This window comes from Typopeltis vanoorti, chromosome 16 (assembly GCF_054136105.1).
Source record: "Typopeltis vanoorti isolate ZY-2024b chromosome 16, IOZ_Tvanoo_1.0, whole genome shotgun sequence".
Lineage (NCBI taxonomy): Eukaryota > Metazoa > Arthropoda > Arachnida > Uropygi > Thelyphonidae > Typopeltis > Typopeltis vanoorti.
Genome location: NC_143564.1, coordinates 113,671,343 through 113,683,837, shown reverse-complemented (window position 1 = coordinate 113,683,837; position 12,495 = coordinate 113,671,343). Strand labels below are relative to the sequence as shown.

General features: G+C 34.2%; 1 protein-coding gene across 1 annotated transcript in view; it reads left to right on the top strand.

Moving 5' to 3' along the window:
* The window catches only part of ATP8A (ATPase phospholipid transporting 8A1), a 1,088,708-nt gene that overhangs the window by 118,289 nt on the left and 957,924 nt on the right, over positions 1-12,495 (top strand). The window contains exon 4 of the mRNA XM_090406292.1: positions 5,540-5,638. Within this exon, the coding sequence (XP_090262418.1) occupies positions 5,540-5,638 (99 nt within the window). The remainder of the gene's footprint in view (positions 1-5,539; positions 5,639-12,495) is intronic.

The window sequence follows — 12,495 nt, the reverse complement described above, 5'->3', positions numbered from 1 at the left end:
GGTCTGATCAGTGGCGCACCCAGGGGAGGGGGGCAAAGCCCCCCCCCCCCAAAAAAAAAAGAAAAAGGAAAAAAACACTAGAAAAATTCCCCAAAATCTTTTCCTAATTAAAATTCATTTTTTTTAATATTATTTACGTTGTGTCTTCTATTTCTATACTACTTATGGATTAGCGGTCACGTAAGGTGGGAATACCCTATAGCTCTCGGGAATCCCGACCGCTGTGAACGCAAAGCGAACGAAGTAGTGCTCTTGTGGACTGAGCGCTATTTCGTTTGCCCGAGCCAGGCCAGAGGAGATCACGGGTATCATGTATTGGCAATCACTGCAGATGCTCAGTCATAGGTCATACGCAATGTAGTGTGCATTCCCAAATCGTCTACTCAACTCCCCCCCAAGATTAAATCTTGAGTGCTCGACCCCCTCCAAGATTAAATCCTGGGTGCGCTACTGGGTCTGATAGGTCTGTTTTTCCATAATGGAAGTATTTAATGTGTCATTTGTGTTTGTCTTTTCTGATTGAGATAGTGTGTCCTGTTTTCCCTATGTAGGGTAGGTTACATGTACATTGGATTTTGTAAGCTCCTGTTTGGGTATGGAAGAGGATCTTTGGAAGAACTGAGTAAATTTCTTAATTTTGTTGGGGATTTGAAAGTAGTCTTGATGTTGTATTTATGTAGTAGTGTGTCTGTTTTTTTGAAATGTCTCTAACATATGGTATGGCTATGGCATTCTTATAATCTGTTTTGTTTTTAGTGGTATTTTTATGGAGGATTTTGTGAACTGTTTTTTTATTATAGTCTTCTATATGGCTAATGGCTAATGATTTTATGTGGCTAATGATTTTGAATTCTTGGATTAGAGCTTGTTTATTTGAGCAAATAGTTAGTGCTCTGTGTTTGAGGATGCTTATGACTCTTAGTTTTTGTGTTGGGTGGTTGTTTGAATTTTTGTATATGTATTGGCCTGTGTGTGTAGGTTTGTGGTAGACTAAGAAGGAGAGACAGCCTGAGAGAAGATGAGTGTGTCTAGGAAAGGAAGAGAGTTGTTGTTTTCGATTTCAATGGTGAATTGGATATGTTTCTGTTGTTTGCTCAGGTGGCTAAGGAATGTATTTAACGTTTCGTGGCTTTGGGGCCAAATGGCAAAAATATCATCGACATATCTGAGCTTATCCAGAGTATTTTAATAATAAGGTGTGAACACCTTTTGGCTACTACTCGTATATGAAAATATTACTTCTGTGTTACTTCGACCTTAGTATCACATCTGGTTCTGGCTCCCACTGATGAGACCTCAATAAAGGTTGAAACTTTTCTGGGTAGTGACCCTTTCCATAATGCATAGCATTATACATGTCTGCAAGGAGATGTGCTTTGCATTATGGGATACTAAGGCAAGTGATGTGAAGTCATTAGCTTCTTTATACATGTTGCCTGTCCTGAAAATAGTTCAGGTGCAAACTTGTTTGCTTACACTTGGATAAAGGATTAAACCGAGTGTATGATTTCTTGATATCTTTAGTTATAATACTATCAAGTGTAAAAACATGCGACAAGCGCGTTATTCCTTAACTCATCTTTCAGATCCATAACTTAAAACTGGTTTGAATACTGTATTGTATACTGTTAGTTTGGTGTTTGACTAATTTCTCTTATTCCATATAAATATATTCAGCTGGCTTACTACCATATCAACTTTGCTAATCCTGTTGTAGATTTCAATTTTAATTTGCCATCTTCACTAAAAACCATGCTTAAATTAATTGTGCGTATAGCACAATCCTGAAAGGTTGCTTACGCTTGGATCTGGTGAAACTTTTATAGTTTCTAAATTGGGCACGAAACTCTTGAAATTTCTATATATTCAGCTTTAAAATAACGTCAGATTCAATATCCACTTAATTTGTATAATGTTGCATTGCCGAAGTGAAGCCTCTTGGCGCTTTATTTCAGTAATTCTTGGTACCTTTTAAAATGTGACATCTTTTGGCAACTTGTATGGGAAAGAATGACTTCTGTATCACTTCAACCTAGGTATTTTATATCTGGGTCTGGCTCCCACTGACGAGACCTCAACAAAGGTCGAAAGTGGCCTGAGTAGTGACCCCTTCCCATAATGCGTAGCATCATACATCTCCGCAAGGAGATGTACTTTGCATTATAGAAAATACTAAGGAAAATGATCAGAACTTACGCCACCTTTGCCACGAGTTGCCCCAGTCCTGAAAGGTTGCTTATGCTTGGATCCACCGAAACTTTTATAGTTTCTATATTCGGCACGAAACTCTTGTAGTTTCTGTATTGGATTCAATTTTGAAATAATGATGGATTCAATATCCACTTAATTTGTATGCTGTTATTCAGTTTCGTTAAAGAATCTTGGAGACTTGCACTGGCTGTTTTAGGAGGTACCTATCTTATCCTATTCCCTCAGCCATATGGCTGGTGGGGGTAGCTATATGATACCATACTAGGGAGATGATTATGAACAAAGTGTTTTCCCGTAGCCTCCCTTGCAGTAGTATATTTTATAACTGTAGCCGTGTGTGTTTAAGGGACCGGTTTGCCTAGTTTGAGGGTTGAAAAACCCGAGTTACCGGGGGGGGGACCCTCCACTTTTGTATGAGATAATTAACTTACCTTTAGTCGAAAGAGACCAGATAAAGGTTCCTCACGTCACTGACGGGAATTGAACGCAGGTCTTTCCGACCAAAGAGCTAGAGCAGAAGTACAATTCAACCCTCTTACCATTCCTTCTGAATGTTCAGAAGGTTGCCCCATTATAGCCCCATGTTTCAGCGTTTCTGGTTGAATATATCCAGCTGGCTTTCCACATTTTAGGCTCTTTTTACCTTTAATATTGATATGCATTCCTGTTTACATTCTTTGTGAATATCTTCTACTACTATTCTGTCATTGCTGTTTGAAGTAATTACCCCAGACATCTAGAATATCCTTATCTTTAGTTTTCATCTCACCTTTATAATCACTTTTGTTTACCTGTTTTTACAGATAGCTTAGCTGTCATACATTTTTCTTTGTTGTCTTTTAGGTCATCTGCTGAATTTTTTTGCCAGAAGCTTTTGTATGCTTTTTACTTTTCTAGTTTACTTTCCTTCACCATATGCCTCCCTAGCTGAATCAATTAATGTTTTCTTCAGAGTTTGCCACTGAGACTCATTAGTTTTTTTTTTTTTTTGTATTTTTAACTGTTTAATTTTTTTTTTTTTTTGAATGTTTGTATAGTTGAGTCTACAGTTTACCTATAAAAGCTGCTTAATTTTAATTCTTTTTAAAATTTCTTACATATTGTTCTTTTCAGTGTGATATTCATTTTTATTCTACTTAATACTAAGTGATGATCACATCTTATATTATACAGAGGATACAAGCATATCCTCTGTATTTATTTGCATCCTGAATGAGTCTGAAAAGATATCAATGATATAGCACATGAGGGTTTCTTATTTCTTTTGTCTTCTTTCCACGTGACCTTGTGTGCACATCTTTATGTTGATATATGGTGTTAATAATGACTATTCCATATCTGAGAAATCCAGCCTTGACCTTGCCTTTTTCTCCAAATTTTCTCAAAATGTTTCTATACGTCTGATGAGATTCATTTACTACTCTGCTGCTTTGATCTCCAACAATAAGCAGCTTTTCCCTTTTCTTTGTCAGCTGCCTGCTCTAGTGACTTGAAAAATTCCTCCACTTAAAGAACCTTCTGTAGGACCATAGGCACAAATAAGTTTAATTGTCCATTTCCTTATTTTGAACTTTGTCCACTTAATTCTATTTGAAACTGCCCTTCAATCAGGAAGTTTATTTTCCTGTTTGGTGTTGAATACTATTATTGCTCCTTCCTTTCCTCAATTGCTGTTGTTTGAATATAACATCCTATACTTATTATTTAGTAGGATCATACCTCTTTTTGTCTTTTTTGTTTCAATAATACCAATAATGTCCGTGGTACTTTTTCAGTTCTCCAAGTTTGATTTCCTTTCCATTAATATTCCACATGTTGATGGTTCCTATCTTTAGTTTCTCTGACAGGTTTCTTCTTTTTCTTCTAGATGTTCAGTTGGAGTTTGTTCCAGTAGCTGACTTTTCACTGTTTGTTCTGTTCTCCTAATGAAAACAGGAGACCTTGTTCAACACGGTGACTCCCCAGCCATCATGAAATCTTGTGTTGTACTATTATATGTATTTTTTGTTTAAGGCAATAGAGAGTAAATTTTGGTTGGCTAAGTCCCAAATTGTTAGTTCATCTTCATTCATTCAGTAATCAACGGATACCTGCTAATGGGGTGCACCATGTGAAGATGAGGATTGGACATTAGGTAAAAAGTTCCAGTTCTCTGCATTCCTATAAGGTGATGTGGAGGTCTTCTCCCAATTATATAGCCTTACCTCTTAAATGACCCTATGGATAGCAATCCCATATCATAGGTATTGTTATTCATTCGATTCACAGTTGTAAATCTATTTTATAAACTTTGTGTATTAAGAAGATAATAAATACTTAAATATTTAAGTTACCAGAATCCTCTCCAATACCATATTTGTTAATACTTGTAATACTGTTGACTATATTGCAGTCACTGCTATAACAAACTTGCTTCCTGTAACTGATTATAGTGTTTATTTTATCATTTTTACCCCCTCTGTAAATTGGTTTTTATACTACAAGTGTTTATTAATTACACAAGGATTCAATTCCATTTGGTGCAATGACTTTTAACTATTTCCTTTAGAATTTGGAAAATCACTGACTCAAGACCAAATATATATATATATATATATATATTTCATGAAACTGAAAACTATGTATATTGTAAATAAAATAAAAGTAATAACTATAAAACTATTTGGATTCAAGACCTTCTAAAATAAAAAAAATATACTTTAGAGATCTTCTTTATCTTAGAGAATAAATTCATTCTCTCTCTCTTACTCTGTTTCATTCTATTAATAGTTTGTTTCACATTAATCAGTCTCAGTCTGAACACTGTTTTCCACATTGAATTCCTGCAAACAATAAATAGAATGATTCAGAGTGAGATTTATTCTCTAAGATAAAGGAGATCTCTTAAGTATATTTTTTATTTTAGAAGGCCTTGGATCCAAATAGTTTTATAGTTATTACTTTTATTTTATTTACAATATGCATCATTTTTAGTTTAATTAAATGTATGTATATTTTTTATTTGGTCTTGAGTCAGTGATTTTCCAGATTCTAAAAGGAATAGTTAAAAGTCATTGCACCAATCAGAATTGAACCCTTGTGTAATAAATAAATTCTCATTGTTAAACAATCAGTTTACGGCAATGAAAAAAAAAAAAAATAAACAATGGTGCAAGTGACAGTTTTTGCTATATATATATATATAGAGAGAGAGAGAGAGAGAGAGTTGATTGCATTAAATTTTTTCACCATATCACGAAATGATATCATTGTTTGTTTCTATCACTTGCCAATGTATATTTTGTTGTAGCACCGTGATCCTGTTTGAGAGAATTTTTTTTTTTTCCAGCAAATCCCTAATGTTTCACCTACAGGCCGCTATACTACTGCAGTTCCTCTTATATTTATACTCAGTGTGTCAGCTATCAAGGAAATTATTGAAGATATCGTATGTACTATTTTTTTCCCTTATATATAGAAAATTAAAATAGAAAAGTAAACTTTTCTAAAATTGTTTCTCTGGTTCCAAGTTTGCTATAACAGGAGTCTATTGTAGTTGCTTTTGAAGAAATTCTTTACTGAAAATTTCAAGTTTTCTTTAAATTTACGGTTTTATTTAATCGCAGAGGTACAAACCACTGGATTACCCTGTTTATTCGACTATGATATTCTCTGAGATAAGTTTACACATAGTCGATGTTATGATGATTATCATAATTTTCTGATATGTACCCAAGGGAGTATTGTATTCCACAGGATACTAGGAAAATCCAACACTATTAAGAGTTCATTATTGCCACTTCACAGCAATAAATTTATTGTCACGGAAAGATTTTCTGCTTGGTTACAATGTATATTATACTTGAAATTATATTGTTGTTTTAATCCTATATCCAAGCATAACTATGAAGTAACTTCATGACTAACCTACTTGTATATAGAGGCTGTTGAATCATATTAATCCTGTTAGTATCCCATAATGCAAAACATGCTTCCTTTCAGACATATATATTGCTATGCATTATGGGAAGGGTTACTGCCCACACTAGTTTTAACCTTTAATGGGAGCCAGATCTAGGAAGACATCAAGGTTGAATTGATGCACAAGTCACATATTTTCATCTGAGTTGGTTACTGACCATCAGCAGTTTGGTTTGGTGGTTGGTTAGGGCCTCCAAACTTACTGTTAGTCTCCCTTCCCTTGTTTGTACCCAGTCAAATTTCCCACTGGTGATTGGCACTCAATCTTCCACTTGGTTGCCCAGGTTTCATTCCATCTCTCACCCCCACTTGAAGGTGAGAGATGGAATGAGGAGAGGATCATACTTGAGAGGATCATATATTGTGCATCCATCCCTTTTGCAGCCATGAATAAATGTATATGTAATAAGCAGGAAAAAGTCAGAATACTCTAAACTAACAGTGTGTAAGACAGTGTTCAAATCAGTTTTAACTTATGGATCTGAGAGGTGGGGTAGAAGTAAAACAGTTGATCAGAGACTGGAGACAGCTGATACGAGAATTCTGAAATAACTTCGGGAAGTGAACATGTGACATGAATTGCAGATGCAAAATTAAGTTATTAGAAAGGAACTTGACATGGTTGTTAGCATTCTGGAATCTACGCAGAGGTAATCTAAAGCAGTATGGTCACATAAACAGAATGAGAGAAGAGAAGTAAGTAAAACAGTTTGCTGCCAGGATAGCAGGAAAAAGACCCAGAGGAAATTAAGATCTGGTTTGATACAGTAAGAAGTACTTTAGAAGACTGAAATATAAGATCTGACCGAGTTCTTCATGAAAAGGTAACCTTTTCATGTAGTACTAGCATAGTATCTTGTACACCCCTTCAGGGCATATATCAGGAATTTGATAATTATGGTGAGGTGGATAGGATTTGAGGTTGTTGATAGAAGTTTATTATAAGAATAGGAGAACAAGGGTGGGTGAAATGCAGAACATTCAAGAACTCCAGCTTTGGTGGGGGGAATCAAGTCTGGCCTTTGTGCAAGTCTGAATGACTGTGGATTTCGTGAAATCTTTCCATAGATGGGAGTTTTTTTTTTTAATTACATTTTTATTTATTTTTTTGCATAGTTCAGAAATCCTGCTCTTGAGATCAAGCATTCAACTTTTTTCAAGCCACTTCAGGCTTACAATAAGTGGGGTGGTGGTCTCACATCAGGCAATGAAATTCATCTCCCACCTAAAGGCATTCACAAACATTCATGCTCAGGACAGGATTCAAACTCCTGCAACTCGTTTGTTGGAGAATGGATTTGTTAATTTCTTGGCAAACCAGGCTGACTGACTGGCTGAGATATTGGTAGAGACGTGTATTGTGGATTGAGAGTATTGTGAACCTTAGTCAGTGATTAATTGGTGGACTTTCGGATGGCGAAGGAGTTGGCTGTTGATAATCCTCCTTTATTTTTAATGGATCTGATGTGAACATAGCAGGACACATTTTGCATAGGTCGAATATACTGAACATAGGCTTATTTCCATTCTGTAAGAAAGATGCCATATGATTACAAAATATTGTAAAGATGATGGAGGATAGATGCATATGTATTAATGCAAGAGTATATGTTTTAAATGATTTGGGTTATGTACCACCACAAATAGAAGACATGTAAGTAACTTATTTTCTAACAAAAGATTAGAGGAGGTATACAGTAGCAGTTCTTGGTAAAGTGGAGGTGGTATTTTGTTTTGATCAAATGCAAGAATTTTGAGGAGAAGAATGATGCCAGGAGTAAAGCCATGACATCTGGGTAATGTTACAATCTTACCTTCAGTTCAGAGAGGTGGAAATGTGGAGATAAGTTGTGCTCAGTAGCTTTGGCAAGGTACCAGAAGACCCATCATTAAGCAATGATGGGTCTTCTGGTACCTGGATGCTGGGGATGCTGGAGTTTACGTTTCGAGCAAGCTGCAATATGCTGATTTTTTTTCTTGAAGGCTTTCATTCCAGGAAGAAATACTTCAATTACTTGGTTTGAACAGATGATCTTGTCAGAAAAGCAAAAATAATAGAGTAAATTACAGAAAACTATAGACTAAGGAGAAGTAGAAATCACAGAGTAGTGCCAAGGAACATGAGATCGAGCAGCTGGTTGAAGAAAGTTCTTCATAAAAGCAGCCTTAGATGCATTTACAGTTTGAGTTACCAAGATCAAAGTTGACATCTGTATATTTATCAGGAGAACTGATTAAGAAGAGATCAAGGTTGATAGAAGAGTGGAGAGAATTATCAGATATTCTGATGAGCAGATGTATAATTTATGAAAGATTGCTGACAGCAGATGTCTCTGGAAGGAAGTCAGTCTGAGTTGTGAATGTTCAAGAAAGACAATCTCATGGTTTGGATATTTGGACTGTAGATAATTAAGATTCAGAGACTTAATTGAGAATTGTCAGAATTGGGAGAGCGATACAGAGAGCAGTTGAATGCAAACTAAATGGGACAGAAAATTTGAGCAAAAGTGGTCATCAAGAAGGATATTTCAAATATTCTGTGACATTAGATGTCAGATTTGGCAAATATGCAGGCTTCGTCCATGTTAGAAGGAATCATGCAGTGTAGTTAGGAAGTTAGGGTGGTCATTATTAGTTGAGGCTTTGTTAAAAATAATAGGTCAGGCTTATTTTGTATGTCTTGGTGTAATGTATGTCTGTAGGTGGTTGCAGTGCATATGCTGTAGTTAAGACCACGAATATTGGTGAAGTGCGTGTCATTTGTATTTATTTTGTTTGATTTTATTTTTAGGATGAAGGAAGGGGTTAGAGATTTTGTTGTTTTAGTGAAGAGCAAATTTCTCAACGCAAACTAATTTGCATTGAGAAATCATAAGAATATAAGAAATATGATTATTTATAGTTCATGGATTGGGAAAAGGCACATGATAAGGTGCCAAAAGTGAAGTTCTTTAAAATATATATCTTTGTTATATTCCTGTGATTTCTCAATTGCTTGTTACACCAGGATGATTAAACTGCAAGCCATGTCTTTAACAAAGAGTAAAAGAAAAGTGGACGAAGAAGGACGTGTTTTCAAGATAAATGGGAAATTATGTACTTTTGTGGTGTTGTGCGCAATAAAATTGAATGTTTTATTTGTAATAAGGGAATATCAATGTAGAGCAGTGGTCTCAAACTGGCAGGCTGCATCCGGCCCCCAAAGCAATTTTACACGGCCTGCGAATACATTTCAATTATGTATTTGTTATAAATACAGTGCTTATAATTTTAGAGACATAAAGATATGGACTGAGCTTATGTGCACATAAGCTCATTCCATATCTACAATTTACAATCAGTAAATATAGTTTGCCAGCTGACAGTTGGTGGCACTTCAGTATTCCGGTGTTTCTGATGCACAGCTGTGCAGTTCATATTGCAATATAGATGGAGACAAACTAATATACGGCTTATAAAACCTGTTTATTTGTGCTTGTTGTTAGATCTACATTATATCAATACCTATCGTTTAGAATTGTGCATAACTTTTGAGTGTTGCTTTCATACGAAAATTCATCTTGTTGAATTCAAGTTGTAAATAAAATTATAATAGTGAATTTAATTAAGAGATTAAATTGCAAGCCATGTCTTTAACAAAGAGTAAAAGAAAAGTGGATGAAGAAGGAAGTGTTTTTCAAGATAAATGGGAAATTATGCACTTTTGTGGTGTTGTGCGCAATAGCATTGTATGTTTTATTTGTAATAAGGGAACATCAGTTCCAAAAGAATACAATTTACGTCACCATTACGAAACGAATCATGAAGAAAAATTTGAAATGTTGGAAGGCAAATTGAGGGAAGAAAAGTTAGTTTCTGAAATCTGGCTTACAACGACAACAAATTTTTTTACTGAAGCAAATAAATCTAGTGTAGCAACAGTTCACACAAGTTTTGCTCTCACAGCAAAACGATCAAAACCATTTACTGATGGCGAATTCCTTAAAGATTGTTTGATTAAGTTTGCTGAACTTCTTTGTTCTGACAAACAACAATTATTTAAAAATATTAGTTTGTCAGCCAACACGGTAACAGAACGTATTAACAAAATCGCAAATGATTTACGATGTCAGTTAAAAGAAAAAAGTATAAATTTTATAGCATTCTCAATAGCAGTTGATGAGAGTACTGATATCACAGATATAGCACAACTTACCATTTTCATATGAGGTGTTACTGATGAATTTGAAGTAATTGAGGAATTATTGGAAATAATTCCTATGAAAAGAAAAACTGGTGCACAGGATATTTTTTCTGAAATAAAAACTGTAATAGATAAATATAAATTAAGTTGGGATAAAATGGTTGGATTTGCAAGTGATGGTGCAGCTGCTATGGTTGGTAAAAAAAAAATGGAGTAGCGGTAAAATTAAGAAATATAGTGAAAGAAGAAAAATTTCAGAATAAATTTTGCACTATACATTGCATTATTCATCAAGAAGCACTTTGTGCCAAAAGTTTGCAGATGGATAATGTTATGGAAACAGTAACTAAAACAGTAAACTTTATCTGTGGACAAGCTCTGAATCATCGAGAATTTGTTGCATTGCTTGAAGAAATTGAAAGTGAGTACGGAGAAATGATTTATTATAACGAGGTGAGGTGGTTAAGTCTAGGAGCTGTATTAAAACGGTTTTTTGATTTAATAAATGAAATCAAAATTTTCATGACATTAAAAAATAAAACCATCGATGAGGTATGTAATGATACATGGATTACAGATTTAGCATTTCTTGTTGACTTAACCGGCCATTTAAATAATCTCAATAAAGAGCTGCAAGGAAAGAATAAACTTATCACTGACATGTATGCCTGTATTAAAGCTTTTAAAGTTAAATTGCAATTATGGGAAACACAACTGGAATTCAAATATTTCGTACATTTCCTACATCTTAAATCCTGCCCTATTATTTCAAATGAAAAATCTCAAGAATATGCAAGAAAAATAGCATTATTATGACAAGAATTTGAAGAAAGATTTAAAGATTTTAATGATTTGGTGTCCTATTTTACATTATTTTCATTACCATTAAAAACGAACGTGAATAACGCACCAGAAAATCTACAAATGGAGCTAATTAATTTACAGTGTGATATAAATCTTATTCAAAGATTTGAAGATACAGATTTGATTAACTTTTATTCGTACTTGTCAAAAGATAAATACCCTCAGTTACGAATTTTTGCAATAAGAATAATCGCTTTGTTTGGGAGTACATTTATATGTGAACAGTTTTTTTAGCATTTGAAAATTAATAAGTCTAAGAAAAGAACCTGATTGACCGATGAGCATCTACAATCCGTGATAAAGATAGTTTCTAGTAATTTTTCTCCAAGGCTACAAACTTTATCAGATTTGAAACGCCATCAAGTGTCAAGTTGCAGTAAGAAATAAAGAAGTTTATAATTATTTACATACAAACATGTGTATTTTTTCTGTATGTGTCAAAGAAAAATTTAATAAATAAAAGAAAGAATAGGTTGTCATTATTTATTCTCAAGTTATAAAGGTTATAAAAGGGTGTTTCATAATTATAAAGGTTTATAAAGGGGTGGTATCCATACATTAAAGTTAAGTATGGTTCAATATATATATATATATATATATATATATATATATATATATATATATATATATATATTCACTCTCATTTTGTTAAAAAAAAAAAAAAAAAAAAAAATTCTGGCCCGTCAGCTGCTTTCACATCGTGCATTCAGCTCGCATGCAATTTGAGTTTGAGACCACTGATGTAGAGTAACATGTAACCTGTGTTTAAGTTGTAAATTAGCAGTTAGAATTGCAGCTAGAGCCCATTTAACTTATTAATGGCTGCTATCTCACAATGAGAGAGACAGCTTTCTGTAATATTTTGAGAATAATGACAGTTGCTTTTTCTTTATCAGCATTGGTAATTATATAATGAAATCAGTTGTAAGACAAAGGCCCATTCTATTTTATACTTTCTCATCTGTTACCATCTACAAAAGACAAATTGTCACCTCTATCTTTAGCTGATGTTTTCCAGATCCTTTGTGAATGTAATTTGGCATAAATTAAAGATACCAAGAAGTTATATAATTGGTTTAATCCTTTATCCAAGTGTAAGCAAACAAAGTTTGTGTCTGAAGTATTTTCAGGACTAGGGCAACTCGTAGAAGGTAGTATGACTTCATGAGATACTAAGGCAAGTGATGTGAAGTCATACCACCTTTACCACAAGTTGTGCCTGAAAATACTTCAGGCACAAACTTTGTTTGCTTACACTTGGATAAAGGATTAAACCA